Here is a 19,735-nt window from a genome sequence, read left to right on the forward strand (position 1 = left end):
ATGATTGACTAGGATGTGGTCACCATGGAAACATGATGAGACAAAACCTGTGAAAAAAATCCTGTCGGGACTTTTAAGTCCAACCACGTATAACTCCTATATAAGCAATGGGACCTAAAAGTCCCTACAGGGGTTTGAAGATACTGTTATTTGCAGATGATTTCAGGTGGTTTTGGCAAGATATCTGTCTTGACTTTGTCATGAAGTAAGGATGAATTTTCAAATTTTTCGACTTCCGGTTGCCATAGCAACCATGGGATTTGATGAATTCAATTTTTTTCACCCGAAATGTTTAAGTTGCTATATAACCAAGTTCATAATAGCATAAATACAATGTTTCTCCATAGTTAGAGTTACTCGGACCTCAAAGGGTTATATGGACTTTCTTGGGCATATTGTTAACAGCCTGGGTTACCCAAAAGTTGGTTTGAGTTGACTAGGGGATAAATGCTATAGTGACATTATTTGTCCACCAGTTAACTCTAAATCTTATCAACGTTTAAGTAAGCAGCTCTTAGGTAATAACTTGGAAACACAATAACTTTCAATTGCTGCATCGCGGGATGCTGAAACTTACAAATTTTCAATGCAGCAATAATATCCAGGTTCCATTCATAAATCGACCTAGACGTTCGTTTTTTTTTTTTGTAGAATTATTAATTTTGATTCCGATTTTAACGTATTTCCGTTGCACGTGTTGTTGTTAAATTATCACGGGGCACCTTCGAGTAACATCCTGTTTTTCACATGACGCATGATTTATAAACAGCCGAGCGTTTCGTCATCAATCACTTGTTTTAAATCACCACATGTCAACCAAGTCGTCTATGCTGAGCAACTTCTTCCCAATTTGTATTTTGTATATTTCGATGAGTTCGAATCGAATCATTCACTGGTGTTTTGTTTATATTTTCAGGGGTTTTATGGCTATGAATGGCGTCGATCCAAATTTGATCTCTAAAGAATGGGTAGCAAATCATTACCAGTGGATAGTGTGGAAATTAGCCGCGCAAGAAGTTGCGTTTCCATATCAGTTTGCTGGCAGGTGGGTACTGTACCATGAAAGATGTATGGCCTTCTAGACCCTTATCCTCCGGGCCCTCTTGACCCTAACCAGATCCTTACTGGATCCTTATTTCTGCGGTTGAATAAGCACATCACAATAGTTTGGACCACTATCCGGCCACTTCCTATAAATCTCAATCTAAATTTCTCCTCGTAAACTGGATTTATTTCACCGGTCCTAAAAGATTCGGTTTATGGTATTAGGTCTATGACGGTACTCGCTGATAATCAAACTTCACATTGTCATTTATATGTATCAAATTTATGTTTTCAAAGGCGTTTAACTCCTGATCAAGTGATGCTTGAACTCAAATACAGATACGACCGGGAAATTGACCATAGTCACAGGTAGGAAGTTCTACAACTATATTCAAATACTGATTACTGAAATCATAGTTTATTGGTTTATTATTCATTATAACAGCTATAGAATAGATTAACGAGTTCATAGATATTGTAAACATGCATACAGAAAATATATATGTATATATATATATATATTATATGAAATAGAGTTAATTAATATATTGTACTTCAGTCCAATAATTGAGAGGTTTGTTGTAGTTTACCAGTAGATTTAAGCGACATTTTCAGGGGCAGTGTAAAATTTACCAAAAAACAAAATATGACCCGCAAATATTTCACAACACATAACATCACAACTCAGTAAGGGGCTGTTCATGCATCACTTCTCCCAATGTACATAATGCTTGAAATTGCCTAAATGTATTGAAAATTGTGATTTTGCCTTTGAATATTATACGAACAGCCCCTAAACAGTATTACACAACGAGGACCCCGTTTAACTAGACTTTTAGCCTCCCGTATCAGAAATAAAGTGATGTCTATTCATAAACTCAGTTTGAGTTTAGGATTTATATAAGGAGCGATTTCACAATTCAACATTTGTAGAATTTGTGAAATTATGGATCAATTTTATATTGAATATGAGAAGAATCTGGTGGCGTTGTCCTTGTGCACTATCATCCCTGTCGGACCTTCACTTGCCACAAGCGGAATCCTCGATTGCCACAGTCCATATAGTGACCACATGACTGTTTAATTTTACTCTGATTGATTACTCTGATACTGGTTTACCCAGGATATTCCTTCGATTTGTAATTTACAGTTTTTCTTGGCGAGTAGTAACTGTTTATCGGCGTATGACACCGGATTATCGGCTAAACGTAAAACTCTCAGTTTGCGATTGTTCTCCAGAGCGTTCGCTAGGAACTGATAACCGGTTTTCGATACAGCAGCGTTCCTGCTCAGATCTACTTTCTCCAGACTGTGATTGAAACTCAACGCCTCGCCGAATGCGTGCATTCCGTTGTCGTCCAGCGATATATCGCTCAAATTCAATTCGATTAAACTGAGGTTTGAGCGTAGACCTTTGACCATCGCGGCGAACGTCATTCCTTCCAGTTTTACCGAAGATAGATTCAGCGATTTCAGCGAAACGGTGCGTTCCAGGTACGTGCACAGTTCTTTAGTCGTAGATGACGTCATTACGCAATAACTGAGGTTCACTTGTTCGAGATGTTTGGGTAAGTTGCGTACGACGTTATTCACCAGTAAACCGTTTTTACTGTTAACGAATTCGAATCGTTCGACCGAGTTCATTTTACGACAGGCGTTCTGTAAATCGGCGCAGACTTGCGCGGCGATGTCGTCGTTTGATCGGTCGGACTCGTCGCGTACGCGTATCGATTTTATTGATTGGCTACCGTTGAACGCTCGTGCCAAAAACTGTCCGAATAACGTTTCGTAAACCCAGTTAATGGTTAACTGTACGACGTGATCGTTGCCGTTGATGACGTCTGCTAGTTCTAATAAAGCGTATTGATTTGATTTACTCGCGTAATCGATGGTCAGATCGATTTCTCGTACGATCGATGAATTCAGTTTGATAACTCGCGCGAATCCGATCAGAGCGTAAGACGACGTAAACGGTTCGTTTTTGATGATGATTTTCGCCGGTAAGGAATTCGCGACGAGTTCGGTTAATTCGTGGTTGTCTTTGATTTCGTGCAAACACTCGAGCGACAGTTGATAATCCATTAATTGTCCTTCTTTCCGCTCGGCGCAAAAATCAACTTCATTGACGCTTTGATCGATACCAGAGTTTACCCCGGAGAGCTCGGTGATACCTCTGTTTACCCCGGAGAGCTCGGTGATACCTCTGTTTACCCCGGAGAGCTCGGTGATACCTCTGTTTATCCCGGAGAGCTCGGTGATACCTCTGTTTACCCCGGAGAGCTCGGTGATACCTCTGTTTACCCCGGAGAGCTCGGTGAATATGATTTTCAGCAGGTCGGTTTTCGTATCTTTGCGTCGAAGTCCGCACAGAAATCGACATACGTTATGAAACCAAGGGTCGTTTATAAGCTGAGGAACGTGCTCCCAGAGATCTTCAATTTTCATACCGTGAAACATCATCGCGACAAAAAAATCCTGTACGATTTTATTTGTAAAGTAATAAACATTCAAGCGTTCGTCGTCTCTGCTCATTTTGCGCAGAAATCCCAAATTATGAATCTGAACAGTGGCCTGTTCGGAATCGGCATTCTGGTCGAGGTCGAAAATCAGTTTGTGGTTTCGTAGACTGGATAGCGCCACCTGTTGGAGTTGTTTAGTAGCTCGTCGTACCTGCGTGATCGTCTCGCCGGAGATGTTCACGTTCATGCGTTGCATAGCAACGACGTATTGTTCCATGAACATTGTTTCGGTCGTCAACGCGAGTTTTCCCTCGAGACAAAACGCGCACATATACAATAGAAACAGCGGCCGTTTAGCGAACTTCCTCAACGTCAATTCTTGCGCCGCGTGGATTTTCTCGTGTAGCGGAAAAAACCTTTCGATCGGCGTTTTCGTCAAAGCGCTGTATTTTTTTATGAATTCTCCGATGCGTCGTTTTTCGAAGCCTTTCAACGTCAGACGTATTTTGAATTGATTCAACGATTGTTTGTAGATGTTTTTAGTCGTCATGACGATCGTCGTATCGGGTAGAATCTTGCGTTCGATCAGATCGTAGATTTCGTGATCCCGAGCGACGCTCAATTCGTCGTAGCCATCCAACATGAATATTACATCGTTTTGATTTGTTTCTAGTATTTGCCAAATATCGTTAGCGTTCTGATTGTAATCGGTTGTTAGTTGTTGTCTGATGTAATCTCTGATGCTGCCTGTGATGGTTTTCAGATCTATGCTGATTAACAGTGGATACTCATGCGGAAAGAATGCGTTTAAAGTCGCCCAGTCATAAGTTAATCGCTGACATAAAGTAGTTTTACCAGTTCCAGTCATTCCTGTAATCAGTATTCTCTTGTTTCTGCCGGCACCTCCCATCCCCGCGTTGTCAAATAGATTCTGTAAGCTTACCGTGTCCCTGAAAGTATATCGAGTTTCCTATAATCCTAGTCATCATCTTAACCCTTTCTTTCAGAGCCATGTACCTCGCAGTGCGGTGTATCCATGTGATCATAAATTGTTGAAAACCTCTATTGAAAGATGGCAGAATCCGTCAAACATTATGAAATGTTATTAACTAACATTACGAAATATTAGAAACTAACAATACACCGCACTGTAAAGTGGACACAATATATCGATATACAGATTATACACCGCACTGGGGTGGAATTTTCCATAAAATTTCAAAATTATCTCCAGTATTTTAGGTACCGGCACTGAAAGGGTTAATCATATCGAATTGAGGTTTGGTTTTTACGCTTACCCCAATGGTGTTGCTAGTACTGGTGGCAAAAAGAAATTCTTAATGTTGATAATGCCATCAGAGAGCCACGGTATCGGCATCCATTTTTGATAAAGTGATTTGTAGTGAGAATGTAGAACTTGAGACAATTGAGTGACTGCGTCTACAACAAGTTAATATAGAGATGTAAGACAAAAAAATTATCATGAAGTCTTTCATTTTGGAGGGGAATTGTGACATTTTTAAGCCACTTGGGCGTAATTTCTGGCCAGTTCTGGTACTATTTTCTGGTACACGGGCAGAGCTTTTCCTTTTTAACAAAGATATCGAGAATGCACTGAGTGTGAATAAAATACTGGCAGGTAAAATGAAACAAATCTTCCGTCGAAAAATGGAAAACTTGCATCAGTGAAATAAGTATATGATCATCTCACCTGGCTTCACGCTCGCCACTTTCTTCTTTTGTTTATTGTATGTTTTCATCATTTGCTCGTGCAGTAGGTTATGTTTAAGTTTCAAGGCACGACAGAATTCCGTGAACGCCGACGCCGACTTTTTCACCAATACGTCGAGTAACGTATCCATTCTATAGTGATTCTTATTGTCAGCGTAAATCAGTTGTTTGTCTTGCATCGATAAAATGTTCATCTTCATCAAATGGTCGATTACGTCGCCTGGTTTTACATTCGCTGTTAGTTGTTTGTAGAATTTTACCAGTGTTTGACGTTCAGCTGCAGGCATACCTGTAATATTCAACTATCAAACTAAAGTCGTCACATTACTGAAATCGTCTCTCAGTCCCAACTTGCGATTGTACTCAATTTCTAATTCATTGTACTAAGCATAAGACATCTCTATTTTTAGTCCTTATTTGTATTTTTAATTCATTTTGCTAAGTGTTAGTCATTTCATCAGATTGTCCCAACTATGATGACTTAATTAACCCTTTCAGTGGTAACTAATACACCGCGATGCCATGTACTAGCAAAGGCTATCGCTGATGTAGACACTGCACTGCAGTGTATGCACTGAAGATTTCACAGTTTGTTAAATTTGAATCTCGAGTCTAATGAGTTCATTACCAATGATTTCACTTATTTGTAAGGATGAAAAGATTTCAAATAACCCAAGAATCGAACTGAAAAATGAATTGTTGAAGAGGATCGTGTATTGTTACCTAGCGCGCTGTGGTTTCCTCCGTCTGCGCTCATTTCCGAATCAGTTCCAAAATCGGTTGATTCCGAATCGCTGTCGTTGTTTGTTCTACGACGTCTGTGAGAAGAGGAGAGCGCGGCGGTGTTCGGTTTAGAAGTCGCGACCGTATGAGGACGCCTGAACGCCGCCCAATCGACCGTGCTCGATTTCTTACGTTGTTCGTAATCGTCGCGTTTCGCGATTTCGTTTTCTCTCTCGTTCCACTTCATCAGATCGTCGTAAATCACTTGTTGATGTTCGTGCGGTAATTTCTCGGCGAATATCTCTTCGATGGCCGGTTTAACGGCGTCGTCTCCTCCGAGCATCAATAAAACGATCGACAACTCGCTCCACATGTCGATGAACTCGTCGGCGGTCATCGTCGAGTTTCTCCACACGAGCTGTTTACGGAAGTGTTGCAGACGCACGATATTCGCGGCAGTCGTCATATCGTTATCTAACGGTTTACCGGTCCAGCCGTTCGGATACGGCGCGCTCAGGTGACAGATATTCTTCAACAATACGAACAGTAACGTCGCGTCGAAAGCCTCGGACGTCGTGCGTCTCGAATGTTTCGGGTACAGTTTAAACCAGTATTCCTCGGATATTAAACCCGAACTGCGAAGTCGACGTAGATAAACTTGAAGCTCGGTTTTCGCTAGTTTTTCTTTGAGCACGAGCGGCGGAAATATCTGATTGAAAACCTGTCGTAACGCGATAGTACCGATATCGACCAATAGGTGGCACAGTTTGGCGTGGCGTTCCCCGCCCAGGTGCAAGTCGACGTTCGTTGACACTTTCTTTTTTGCCATCGTCTTTTCTTTCTCTTCACCCTGAAAAAAAAGGAATTATAATTATCATTTTTGCCATTTTCATCTCTTTTTCTCCTTAGCCCTGAAATAATTAATTGTTTTTGTTACGGTGTCTGAGTATTAAATGTCAAAGCTGCATCGGCGTGATAAAAACAGACTTGTTTCTGGCAGAGATTATCACTATGGAAACTATGCACCAATCTCTGTAATGACTACAAACCAAAAACGTTTTTATCGTTCCTATCGTTCCTATCGTTCCTATCATTCGTCTCTTGAAATGTGTTGAATTAGTGGCACAGTGAAGTTCTAGTTTGGCCATTGACTCTGAAACGGTGGGTTTGATGACGATGTCAATTTCTTGTTATTAAACAATCGAATGGTTGTAAATATAACTGGTTTAAGTTGTGTAAAATATATTTATTGAATTAATATAGAAAGCTATATTTATTCTCGCGGTGAGTTCTATATTAACTTCCATTGTCTACTATTATCGGCAGCTATGAAATTTTCATTTCGATTTCCCTACTATGACCTCGTTTTGTTTGTAACGCGTTTTACGCGGAATATTTATGAAATTTTCTGAATTCGATGAATTTTAAGCGATTCGCGAAAGAGAGACGGAGAATTCATGCGTAGAATTTTACGACATAAAATGAAATATTCATAGAATTCTACTGTTATATTTCCTATCATAATATAACGGTAACATTTAAACTGATGCTATGCTGTACCATATTATAGTAGGGCAAATTTTCAAAATTCGAATGTGCCGCCCAAAAAGTCTGGAAATTTTTTTTGCGAAGAAAATTCTTGAAAGACAAAAAATGAAGAGAGAAAAACCCTTTGGTCCTAAATTTTATGTGTGAGAACCACCAGAACTGGAACGAATGTTCAAACACTCGCAGCCCTCGCAACCCTCGCAACGCCAATCCCTTCAAAAAATCCTTTTAGAATTGCACTTGTTCATATAAACACAATCTGAGATCTCGGGACTGGAATAATCATCCTACCTTTTCTTCATCAGACATGAAATAACTGTTTTCCTGTATTGTATTTAATCTATGACCCAAAGCGCTAGAGCTCTCAGAGCTAGTTACAGACATGTCTTCGATATTCCTATCTCATCCGTAATCTGCTTAGAATATGAAATCTGCTCGTATTATAGTAATTATAAGACCCCCGAGATAAATTCTTCGCGACATATCACGATTACCTTAGCAATAACTGTTTCACGAGTTCCATGAAAAACGACGGTTTATTCTAGACAAACATAATGTTCACCTATTGAGGCCTAAAAATGCGCTGAAATAATATTGTTATAGGCAGATTTCATTTATTACATCCATTATATCCTTCAGGTGCATTTCTTATTATCAAAACATTAATAGGTGAAAGTGCACGCAAACGTAAAGAAACTGATATATTATTCAGATTGCGCTGAATGTCTCAATCGGTATTTACAATCATTTCGTGCAATTCAAGCCTGATTTTTAATAGCACGAAAAATGAATGATTAACGTGTGAATTTTATTCTTTTCAGTTCGTCGTTCTTAATCAGATTATATGCGTGTATATATTAGACTGCTTTAGATTTTCTGCGCAGAATTTGAAGAAAACGTTTAGAAAGATTAGTTTTAAATGTATATCGAAATAGAAGGCTCGAGAACTGACCTGCATCTTGTCGACCACAGTACCGGCTATACTCAAACAATGACAGTGATATTGTTAGCGTTAGTTTGTGACTGTCCTCGGTGTCACAAACTACCGGCCATAGTCTCACATGATAAGATAAACCCAGTCCGTTTGCTGCCAGTGAACCACAAGCGTAATCTTCTAATGGAAATACTTTCTATTGCGTATTTCCCAAAAATAAATAATCTAAAAGCATTTCATTGTGCTTTCAATATTTATACGTACTGAATTATTTGATTACTCGAGTATATTTACTATATTTACGTTGGTAGTAGTCAGGTTAATCTGTTTAAACATCTTTCAGTATAATTCATCAGAGTTTGTAATGAAAAATAAATAGTATATATTGAGACAGGTTCTGTAAACTCTTCTTAAATAAAAGCCTGGCAAATATGTTATACTATATGAGGTCAAGTTCTCCAATTATATATTCTTTCAAACAAAAACCTTCTAATTTTCTTAGGAATAATGAAATCTTGAATACATTTCATTCCTAAAGATGACTATAGCACTGAAAATAAAACATTCCCAATGGGATACCTTTTTGAATTCTATATCATCAAATATTTAATGATAGATGTTAATTTGTTCAATCCGTTTTAGATCAGCTTTGAAGAAGATAATGGAGAGGGATGACACGTCGACCAAAACACTGATTCTTTGTGTCTCGAAGATTATTAATTTCCCATCTGAAACAGTGTCTTCAGTAAGTGATTAGATACTTTATACTGGGTATAAAAACATCGTGGTGTTTTTTGGATAGATTACTTCTATCAATCTTCTGCGGTTTATTTCAAACAATTGTCATGTGAAATATGGGTAGAAGTATTCTACGCAAAACATCCAGGGCCATTTGCTCAAAAGCTGGTTAAAGATTTAACAGGTGCATGAATACTGTTTTATCAATGAACTTTTAATTGTAACTATGTCAACTATCCACTGGTTAACTCTAACCAACTTTTGACCAACTGCCACACTTAATTAACATATTTTCATTGTTAAATCTTCAATATTTGAGGGTATTTTACATACTCTATCTACATAGCCTGTGACTATGATGCTATTCATATTTTCTAATTGATAAAATTGCTATTCATTTCAGGGTGTAATTGAATTGACAGATGGCTGGTATAAGATTCCTGCTCTACTCGATAAACCATTAACAAGTCTTGTTGAAACTGGTCGCATTTCAATCGGGCAAAAGCTCTGTATTTCCGGAGCTGAACTTATCGGTTCCCAAGATGCTTGCAGTCCTCTAGAGGTCAGTGGAGTATTTATTTATGTTGACATGATTTTACAGGGTGACGACATAAATCTATCCACTTCCAAATTCTCTGTGTTTTCCCTCTTAAACTGGAACTTTCCCACAGGTCAGGATGCTATAATCTATTAATGCACTTTCCTTGAAATAGAGAAACCCTTCAGAACCCCTAATGAAAATAATTGAACGTAAACTTAAAACAGATTATGTCTGAGAAGAATTTGAACAATTTCGCAGTCAACCATTTCCGTGTTTTCGGAGTTTTATCAAATTTCCTGTATTTCTCCAGAGGGAAATTAGTTCCTTGTGTTTTCCTCGTGTTTGAGAAGTTCACTGGTAATTTTCAAACAATAGTTTGTAACTTAAAAATTCACCGAACAATACTTAAACTTTTCAAACCAACTCGGAAATGTAATCGTTATTCTATTGAGTATGTGGTGTACAGTCGAGCATTGACAGCGTTAGTGAAACCACCACCTTTTAAAATCAGTGTATTATTGTGCATGTATTCTATAAACGCCCTGCACGATACCTAGAAGTTCTATAGTAATCTTTGAATAACGCGTATAATATAAGTGACAGTGACTGATGAAATGGCTTTTAACCGTTTATAACACCGCAGCTGGGACGAGACCTGGTTTATAATGAAATATGTCAGTAATTAATCAAAATCATTCGTAGAAATCATTGATTACTTAATTTTATCCTAAATCTTTTGATTAATTATCAATTCATGCGTTAAATTGAATTTGTATTCGGGTAAAAAATGAAGGTCGATCTCGTGGTTTTAAGGGTTAAATAAATGGGCTTTTCGGTAAGCGTTAATTCGTTCATCAATTGGGCTTAAATCTGACATCTTTCTTCAATTATAAAAATCAATTCAGCTGAAGACGCACGAATACATTGTTTACCAGAAAGACGATTACCGCATTCACGCTACGTTATATTTAGATTTATTCTATTCCGATTTAGAACTGACCAAGCGTTCACATCAGAGTCCGTTCTAAATTGATCAATCGCAGTGTTGCATCTGTGCAAGCGATAATGTATGAAAGCACAACATTGATTTGGTCCGTTCTAAATCGGTCCAGTCCAGATTAAACGGACTAACGATCTGTTGCTAATATAACTCACTGTTTTTAAAGTAGAATCTCCGTTGAGTAAAGTGATTTTTCTCGGCGTATCGCTGGCGCTTTTAATTCGTCTTCGATGCACGCTTCGTGTTCTCTTCATTTTCCTCTATCAATCGTTATCAACTATCAACAATAAATATATCAGAGAATTTACGGATCCTCGTCATAGCCGAACCCATTCAATTGGATATAACAGAAAAATAGTGAAAATTCGATGATTATCCAGCAATCTCTCACCTGGGGCTGATATGGCTGATATTGCTGATATTACTGATATTGCTGATATTGCTGATATTGCTGATGTTGCTGATATTACTGATATTGCAGTTATAACGATGGAACTGTTTTACAGATTGGTCATTTATCATTTATTGTATAAATATTTGTATTACACTTCTATCAGTTTCATCATGCGTCAAAATATTACCATATTTTTCAAACACAAACATATTCACTGAGGCTCAGCCGACTCTATGAACCTCAGCCTAGTGCAGAATGAGGCTCAGTCGACTCAATGACGCTCAGCCTACTGCAGAATGAGGCTTAGCCTACTGCAGAATGAGGCTCAGCCTACTGCAGAATGAGGCTCAGCCTACAGCCTACTGCAGAATGAGGCTCAGCCTACTCAATGGAGTTAGCTATCAACTAATCTTTACATAGTTAAATTATAGATTCTCTCTCTCTCTCTCTCTCTCTCTCTCTCTCTCTCTCTCTCTCTCTCTCTCTCTCTCTCTCTCTCTCTCTCTCTCTCTCTCTCTCTCTCTCTCTCTCTCTCTCTCTCTCTCTCTCTCTCTCTCTCTCTCTCTCTCTCTCTCTCTCTCTCTCTCTCTCTCTCTCTCTCTCTCTCTCTCTCTCTCTCTCTCTCTCTCTCTCTCTCTCTCTCTCTCTCTCTCTCTCTCTCTCTCTCTCTCTCTCTCTCTCTCTCTCTCTCTCTCTCTCTCTCTCTCTCTCTCTCTCTCTCTCTCTCTCTCTCTCTCTCTCTCTCTCTCTCTCTCTCTCTCTCTCTCTCTCTCTCTCTCTCTCTCTCTCTCTCTCTCTCTCTCTCTCTCTCTCTCTCTTTACGATGGTGTTAGGGGTGTTTGAGCCGACCTTTTCTGACCAAATGCACTTTTGAAAATCCGCTTGATATAGGCTTCTTATCCCCTGCACTAAGGGATACCTGCAATGACTAAAAAGCATCCTTTTCATATGAGGTGAACCCCCTTACTTCTAGCCCGGCTACTCCCCTGCTTTTAGTGAATGCATTTTGAAGTGTTTTCTACTCATGAACATTATGTTTGTCACAGTTTAGTGGTGGTAGCAGTTTATTTGTTAATATCGTGTTATTTTATTTGACACTTTATTGGCCTATAAAATGCCTGGATGAATTCTGTCAAAGGTTCGCATTTCCGAAAATATGATTGTTCAGTTCTGGTAATTCAAACGTATAATTAAAAATAGGAAGTCGATCATTAAATGAACTACTTTGTTAACATTCAGATTGAACTTACAGCTTAATTCAGTCTATTTATTTCAATCATTGACGCAAACCTTTTAAAAAAAGAAATATTTATATGTGCTGATATCGCATTATTATATTTAATTAACCTTTCTACGGAAGTTTACATCCTGTTTATCAACGCATGTCTTAATCTATCGAATCTTCACCATTTACGTCATTGAAAATTCTCGAAATATCACGAATCGGAACTGCCAACTAGTCCTGATTGATATCAATGTTTATGGCGCTATATTCCGGTTGTCAGGGTATTGTATCTATTAAAGGATACAATTATAAAGCTTGTAATACATCTTCTCGTTGTATTACAAAAAAATGAATTTGAATATTCGGCTCGTTTGTGACTAAATGAGTTTTACGGTTGAAATCATTTACTCTTAATAGAATAAACATTTCACCTACTGGATAAGTGTAAATATTCAACACTCTACAGTTAGAGGATTTGTATTGATGTTTGTCTATTATTATTTACCTTCGAATAACAAAACTCCAACACTGTGGTTTCTAATGCTGCTCGTGATTCTCAGTGTTTCCGATCTATCGATGAATACTCGACTCTGCCACCTACGTCGTCGTCGTCGTCGTCGTCTTACGAACGCCGTATGAAAAGGAAATCAAAAGTTTTTGATCGGCTTTTTTAAAATGTTCGGAGAATTGCGTTTCTTCTGTAATAACCAGTTTTTTTTCATGTAACAATCGGATGATCGAAAATGCGTCCATAATTGATTTGTTTCTGTGTCGCGACTGACTTCTTTTCATTTAATGCAAAGTCACGCGTTTGTAAAGATCTACCTGTCCAGATCACCTAAATTCTTTCGATATTCTTTTCCGAAATTAGAACGCCGTTATAATGAGCAATTTTCTAGTAAAATACGGTAGAAATCGCTACTGTCTGTCTGTATACAGCAAGCTATTTACCCTCCGGTGATTTCAAATATTTCTAACGTCTGAAATCTACTGAAGTTTGCATAAAACTAAACACCAATAAACAACTAGTTATAATTGAGAAATTGTCTGAGAAATTTCCCACGATTTTATTCATAAATCAGACACAATATGTCATTTTGTTCGTATCAACTCATCGTTAATTGCTGTTGATTTCGGACAGATTTCCCAGGATTTGTCTCGGAACAAAAGATCTAAAGAAGATAGTTAACATAAAATATGCTTCTTATGCAATATTAAACTTGTTTTTATTAACTTTACTTGAACTTTATTAACCGTCGTTATTTATGAAAAAATGTAAGAGGACACTGACTGTATGTATTACTTTATCGGACCAAAAAACTCAAATATTTTGTTTCCAAGTGCAAACATGTTTGTTGGCGTTCCTTTCAAATTATTCACATTGATGAAATGAAACTGATGTCCTAAGCATGACTTACTCGTATCTGAAATAAAGTTATTGAATTTTTTTCTGTGTAATGAATTGATTTGTAGGCCCCAGCTGATCTGATGTTAAAGATCTGCACAAACTCATGTCGAAGAGCTCGCTGGAATACTAAACTAGGTTTCTACAGAAACCCTCAACCGATCGCTGTTCCTCTAACCTCACTGTTTACTGACGGTGGTCTAGTCGGTTGCGTAGATATCGTTATTACTAGGGTTTATCCAATACAGGTAGGAAATTTATTCACGTAATCATATACCGGTATCCTGTTGTTTCATTATATTATAAAAACCTACAAAAAGAAAGAAAGAAAATGAGATGACTAGGATATTAGCTCAAGGAAACATTTTTGACCCGTTTTTTCTTATTGTGGGATTTTACATTATCGTTACAACACTGACTCTAGTGTATTTCATAAACCGTATTGTTTCATGTTTTAACCTGTTAGATGCTCAAATTCTGATATGTTTGTAGTACATGGATAAACACGTAGATGGCAGCACCACATTCCGCAACGAACGCAGCGAAGAGAAAGCTAAACGTCAATACGAACAAAGTCGTCAATCGAGACTGGAAAAACTCTACAACGATTTACAGAAGAAGTTTGAAATAGCGGAAACACCGCGTAGGAGTAATAGAACCAACAGACGCTTTACTAATCAACAAATCAATGAATTACAATCGGGACAAGATATATTCGAAGCTTTAGAAGAGGCTTCGGATCCATCAGCCATAGAGGTATAGATTCATCGGATAGGAATTTTCTTTCAGTTTTTGGGCAGCAGTTCCAGGATTCATTTCCCAGCAGTAGTTCTCTGGATTTAGAATTCAATTTGCGGCATCATTCATATTATAATGATATATGTAGGTTCTGCTGAATGAATATCAACATCAACAATTAGACGAATACAGAAGAAAACTACAAGAAGAGAAACAATGTGAACTACAAGTTCAGTTACAACAACAACTACACAATAAACAAGATGATAAAGTAAATGATAATATTCATAAATCTTGCTGTATAAGAGTCGATCATTCATTTTGTGTCAGTTTTCGAATTTGGTTTTTTTTTTTTAGGAACTTTTGAATCGACAGGTGACACCTTTATTAAAGATTCGTGTTGCTGGTTACTCAATGAAAGATGTCAATTATGGAAACGCAAGTATGTTCTAATACAATCTGCTCTTAATTCAGTCATTTCACTCGATAAATCATTGAGCTGCATACGTTCAACTTGTCATGGGTTCAAAACCAGTACATTAATGTAGTGTTCCCCAGGGAAGACATTTACCCTCATTGCCTTTCTTTACCCTGTAGTAAATGATAGATAACTCTGATAGATGACTCCTAAGTACCTAGTAGCTGCTCTTGTGTTACATGAGCTAACTGATTCAGTTAGGTATATAGACCTATGAATGAGAGTAGAGTCAAAACTTGCTCGAGGAAACAATGCCTGACTTAATATTATTTTTCGATATTATTGTGGGATCCTCTAGAAGATAATATCATCAATGTCTTGTCAATGGTTATTATGTATTGAATATGATTCATGCACCAATGTCAACCTATTTGATAAATTCAATTTCAGACACATTTCTGTGTATTTGGCGACCGTCTGAAGATGTAGTTCATTTACTACAAGAGGGAAAACGATTGAAAGCGTATCATTTAGCGACATCTCTGAATAGATGTCGACAAACGAGTGGATTAGACGTGCAGTTAACAGCTACTCGATCCACTAAATATCAACAAATAACAGTCGATGAAACTATTGTCGATAGTATTTATGAACCGAGATCAGTAAGTTGATAAAATTAACTGTCATTAGTAGTCGAATTAAACGCTCTAATCTTTGTAAACTGGACCCAGAATAGAATTTCATACGATAGAATTTATCAAAAATTTAATCGCAGCGGCTACAGCTATCATCAGGTAGAATGAATTTCAATTAATTTTATCATATGAAATTCTATTGTGGAACTTCTTCATTTATCCACAGTTTACACGCATTAGATCAGGGTTTTATTTGACTACTATACATTCAGTAACTATCTTTAGTTTTTTCGCTTTTTTTTTCATCTATGTTGCGGCATAAAAGTTGAATCGATTCGATTTTCAGATTCTTCCGTTAAACTATTTGTTATCAATGCCCGAAGCACCGTTATACGGAGAGGTTGATATCGTCGGAATTGTTTTCAATGTTCAACGGTAAGTTTTACGATTCTCTGATAAATTACCTGAATATTTTCTCGTGTATAAACGTGTTGATGTGCGTTTACTCTTCCAGGAGCAGTCCTCCGAACGCTGTTACCGTTTATCTCGCTGATGTTGAGGAGAATATTGTCGAAATCAAATTTTGGAATGGAATTCATGTAAGTCGCATAAAATGGAATATCTTCGTACGTTGTTGATATTTGAATCATTCAGATTTTTTCAGAAAAAAAAGGGTGAAAATTCAACTATACACCAATCCCTTCATTGATAATCAGGGGGCGCCACTTACCTGGAAATCAGAGATAAGTCAGGGAATTGTCTTTTCTTTAGAAAAGTTTGGGAATTTTGGCAAAAAGCTCATCAGCAGAAATTCAGGGAAGACAGTTACCATCTATGTGTTATGTATTTGATTGTGTTTAATTGATTGGATTCAAAACAGATTTAGTCAGGTCAGGGAAAACAAAGTGCATGTCAGGGATAAAAGATAAGTCAAATATAAGTGGCCACCCAGTTCAGGTTTTTTCAGTGAAAAAATGTGAACTCTACACCAATCTTACCCTTGACTTGTTGTTTATGAATATATGTAATTGTTGTGAATACAGGTTTATAGTCTGGAGGATGTATTAGTAGAAGGTAATACAGTAGCTGCTGTAAATCTACAGTGTAACAGAATTCAAGGTCGAATCGCTGCTTTGATTCCATCTGAAATCAGTCATTTTACGACTAAACCTAAACATTCATATCTACAAACAGAAATAGAGCGAAACTTTCTCCGTCCGGTCGTAAGTCGAAAATCATAATCGCATATAGACCCGGAAACTGCGGAAAATGAATTTTTCAATTTGGTAATTTTGGTTTTATTCTAGCAATGTCGTCAGTTTGTGAAAAAGGTCCAAGCTAAGTTACAACTTCTGCTCTCCTACAACACTACAGGTCATTTACAGGTAATCATTCCCTTCCAGCATCAAATACAGTCCGTAAACTAATGCATGGTTTTATAAATGTGTGATGATTTATTTGTTACAGTTGAGTGAACGTGGATCGACAGTCAATAATATCCGCGATAGTTCAGCATTACTGAGACCTACAGAAACAAACAGTCCTCCTCTAGACTTAGAGGACGATAGTCAGGACAGTTCAACCGTGCTTCAGTCTCGATATCACGTGCCAGAAAACAATGAAACTATCGTTGATAATGCGGATACTCCTATACCGAACTCGACACAACTTAATGAGAAACTTGAAGATTCCGTGGAGAATCTATTCGATGAAAGACCTGTTAACCAGTTACAAGTTAATACGAGTCTAGCTTTAATTAACGACTTGAAGAATAGTGCGCCCAAAACTGAAACTAAGGTCCTATATCCTGAAGTAAATGTGGAAAAAGTTAGTGTAACCAATGAGCCTTTAGATAGTGACAAAATACTATCACAGAACAGTTGTCCAAATATGAAGAATGATGAAAAGAGAACCGTTTGCGCGACTGAGTTCATTTCACAATCGTGGAATTCTACACCGATTAGAAACGCGAACGATTTAGCTAATCTTACGCCATCTGGTGAGTTGAACAAGAAGCGAATGTTACAGCATGAGAGAGCTCGTAAATTAGAACTATTTGAAGGCATGTACGGCAGCCCACCCCCGCTCTCAGTGAACTATACACCGAGTCCTTTATCAACTAACACTAGACGAAGTTTTCGTGCTCCGGGACTCCGCAGCAGCGCTACCAAATCAAAAACCACATCAATTTTGCATAATATTCCTACATGTGTTAGTCAAGAACATGTAAAACTGGATTCCGTTGATGATAAGAGTTTTAGTCTCGAAAAGCAGTCACAGTTGACTGTGGAAAGTAATAAGAACTCTGAAGGAAATGGTGTTTGTTGTATTGAAATAAGTTCCTCACAGGACAGCGTTCATGATTCCTGCGACGACGAATCGAACGAACAGTCGTCCAAACGAACTCGTTTAAAACGACGAAAAATGGATAAACCTTCACCTAAATACTGTAAACCCGTGAATCAATTGGAAAAAAACAACAATAGATTATCAGAGAATGAATCGAGTCAGTTTTCAGATAATGATAGTTGCAATTCACTAAAGCGTTCTAATAGGCGTTCATCTCGTAGGAGAACCAGTAGAAGGAAATAATCAATGTATTTGTTTGAAATTCTCGGGCTTCTTACAGATCAGGGAATCCGATAGATATTCTCTCGGTGGGAGCTCTTTCTTTTCATGACCACCAAGAACATAACAACAAATATTGATTCACTGACTTTTCCCTGATATTCAAGGAAAAGTCAGAATTGCCTGCTGGAAAAAATTCATTCGGAATTCCGTTTATTTGTAAGAAAACCTTCAATTCTGTACTTAATAATAGCTACTGTAATTGTAGGCCTGTAATGTATGATATATTAGTATTTGTAACGGAGCTACAGGGCTGACGGAACCAGGGTGGCTTTTGTCGCGCCAATAATTTTGCCAATGGTATTTTTCTCTGAAGGTTATTCCAAAACTTTTACTAGACCTGCTCCCATCCCTTTGAAATGTTATGCAGGATAATTCTATGTTCTCAATTTGCCCCCAGAGCCTTCGAAATGCATCCATCTAAAACAATGGATATTAACGCTCGGATATGAGCCTGGCCATTGACAACCTGTTTCCGCTGGCCTTGAAATATAAAATGTGTAATTGATAATTGATGAAAAATAACATCTTATTTCAAGGTTCATAATCTATGAATCTTTCTTTATTGTGATATACTTAATTAAATATAGATGAGTTTAGCTCATCTTCTCTGGAAGCATTTAAACTTTTCTAGATGAAATATAGGATTAAGAACTTGCATTTATTTTTTTAAGAAAGGTTATGTTTGATATAAATGTGTTGAATTTTTTATGAATAAAATCCAAATTCTACTTGTAATATCTGCGTTTACTCAAGCATACTTTATGGGAATGAATGTAATATGAAGTATCTTCAATACTATGACCCCTGTGACCCTTAACTGAAATAAGTTAAGACTTGGTCAGTAATTGGTTAAGTCATAGAGGTGTTGCCGGATCCACAGCTGGGTGTCACACGAGTGGGCGAATCCTTTTCGTAGATATATACTAACAATCGCTCACAAACTATTTATATGTATAAAATTTCTACCAAGTTGCGACTATAAGGCGAACTGCATATGCGCAATGAGACACGAAGAGGACAATAAGGATGAAAGGGCCAATTGGCTCATGCATCTAACTACTACTACTGCTGCTACTGCTGCTACCGCTGCTACTGCTGCTACCGCTACTACTACTACTACTACTACTTAACTCTAGTTAAATTGTGCAGGAATTGCACAGAAAAGGAAACCTAACAAATTCTGGTTGTTCTTTCTAATGAGTAAGCGGTTTTAAGGATATTGCTTTATAACGAACTCTGGAAATATGTCATATCGCACACCATCTCGAAAAGGAACATTTGAAGATGTTCATAGTAGTCTATGGTGTGGTTAATGAACATATTTGAACATTAAGCGTCATTTCAACCGAGAACCCCTTCAGAGATAGGCACTCTTCCGGAATTCTGCATACCCCACCTTAAAGATCAGCTCTGCCTGAATTTCCTTGAAATAATATGGGAAATGTGTAATTTCTCGACTTGACTGAAGCAACGCCTTGTTGAGATTGACAGCAAAGAGCATCGGAGAACAGCAAACATCTAGAATCACTCAAAATCAAAACTAAAACTACTACAAGATATAATAAGCTTAT

At 37.7% G+C, this 19,735-nt stretch overlaps 1 protein-coding gene across 2 annotated transcripts; it reads right to left on the minus strand.

Annotated features, from left to right (window-relative positions):
* Window positions 1–1,598: 1,598 nt before the first annotated feature.
* Window positions 1,599–12,973, minus strand: LOC141905837 (uncharacterized). Of its 2 annotated transcripts, XM_074794894.1 has the most exons (6): window positions 12,843–12,973; window positions 10,874–10,995; window positions 5,958–6,807; window positions 5,215–5,523; window positions 4,802–4,943; window positions 1,599–4,453 (listed from the first exon to the last, which is right to left on the minus strand). In XM_074794894.1, the coding sequence occupies exons 2-6, from the start codon at window positions 10,970–10,972 to the stop codon at window positions 2,131–2,133; spliced, it is 3,723 nt and encodes a 1,240-aa protein (XP_074650995.1). In that variant the 5' UTR covers window positions 10,973–10,995; window positions 12,843–12,973; the 3' UTR covers window positions 1,599–2,130. The 2 variants fall into 2 exon arrangements, with proteins under 2 accessions (XP_074650995.1, XP_074650996.1); XM_074794895.1 differs by lacking the exon at window positions 12,843–12,973 and having other exon boundaries at window positions 10,874–11,175.
* Between the last annotated feature and the right edge of the window lie 6,762 nt (window positions 12,974–19,735).

Source organism: Tubulanus polymorphus, chromosome 5 (genome assembly GCF_964204645.1).
Source record: "Tubulanus polymorphus chromosome 5, tnTubPoly1.2, whole genome shotgun sequence".
Lineage (NCBI taxonomy): Eukaryota > Metazoa > Nemertea > Palaeonemertea > Tubulaniformes > Tubulanidae > Tubulanus > Tubulanus polymorphus.

Coding starts and splice junctions, on each gene's coding strand:
- LOC141905837 (XM_074794894.1), bottom strand. CDS start 10,972: ATGAAGAGAACACGAAGCGTGCATCGAAGACGAATTAAAAGCGCCAGC. Junction 6,808..10,873: donor GAGATTCTACTTTAAAAACA/GTGAGTTATATT, acceptor CTTTTTTTTCAG/GGTGAAGAGAAAGAAAAGAC. Junction 5,524..5,957: donor AGGAAACCACAGCGCGCTAG/GTAACAATACAC, acceptor TGAATATTACAG/GTATGCCTGCAGCTGAACGT.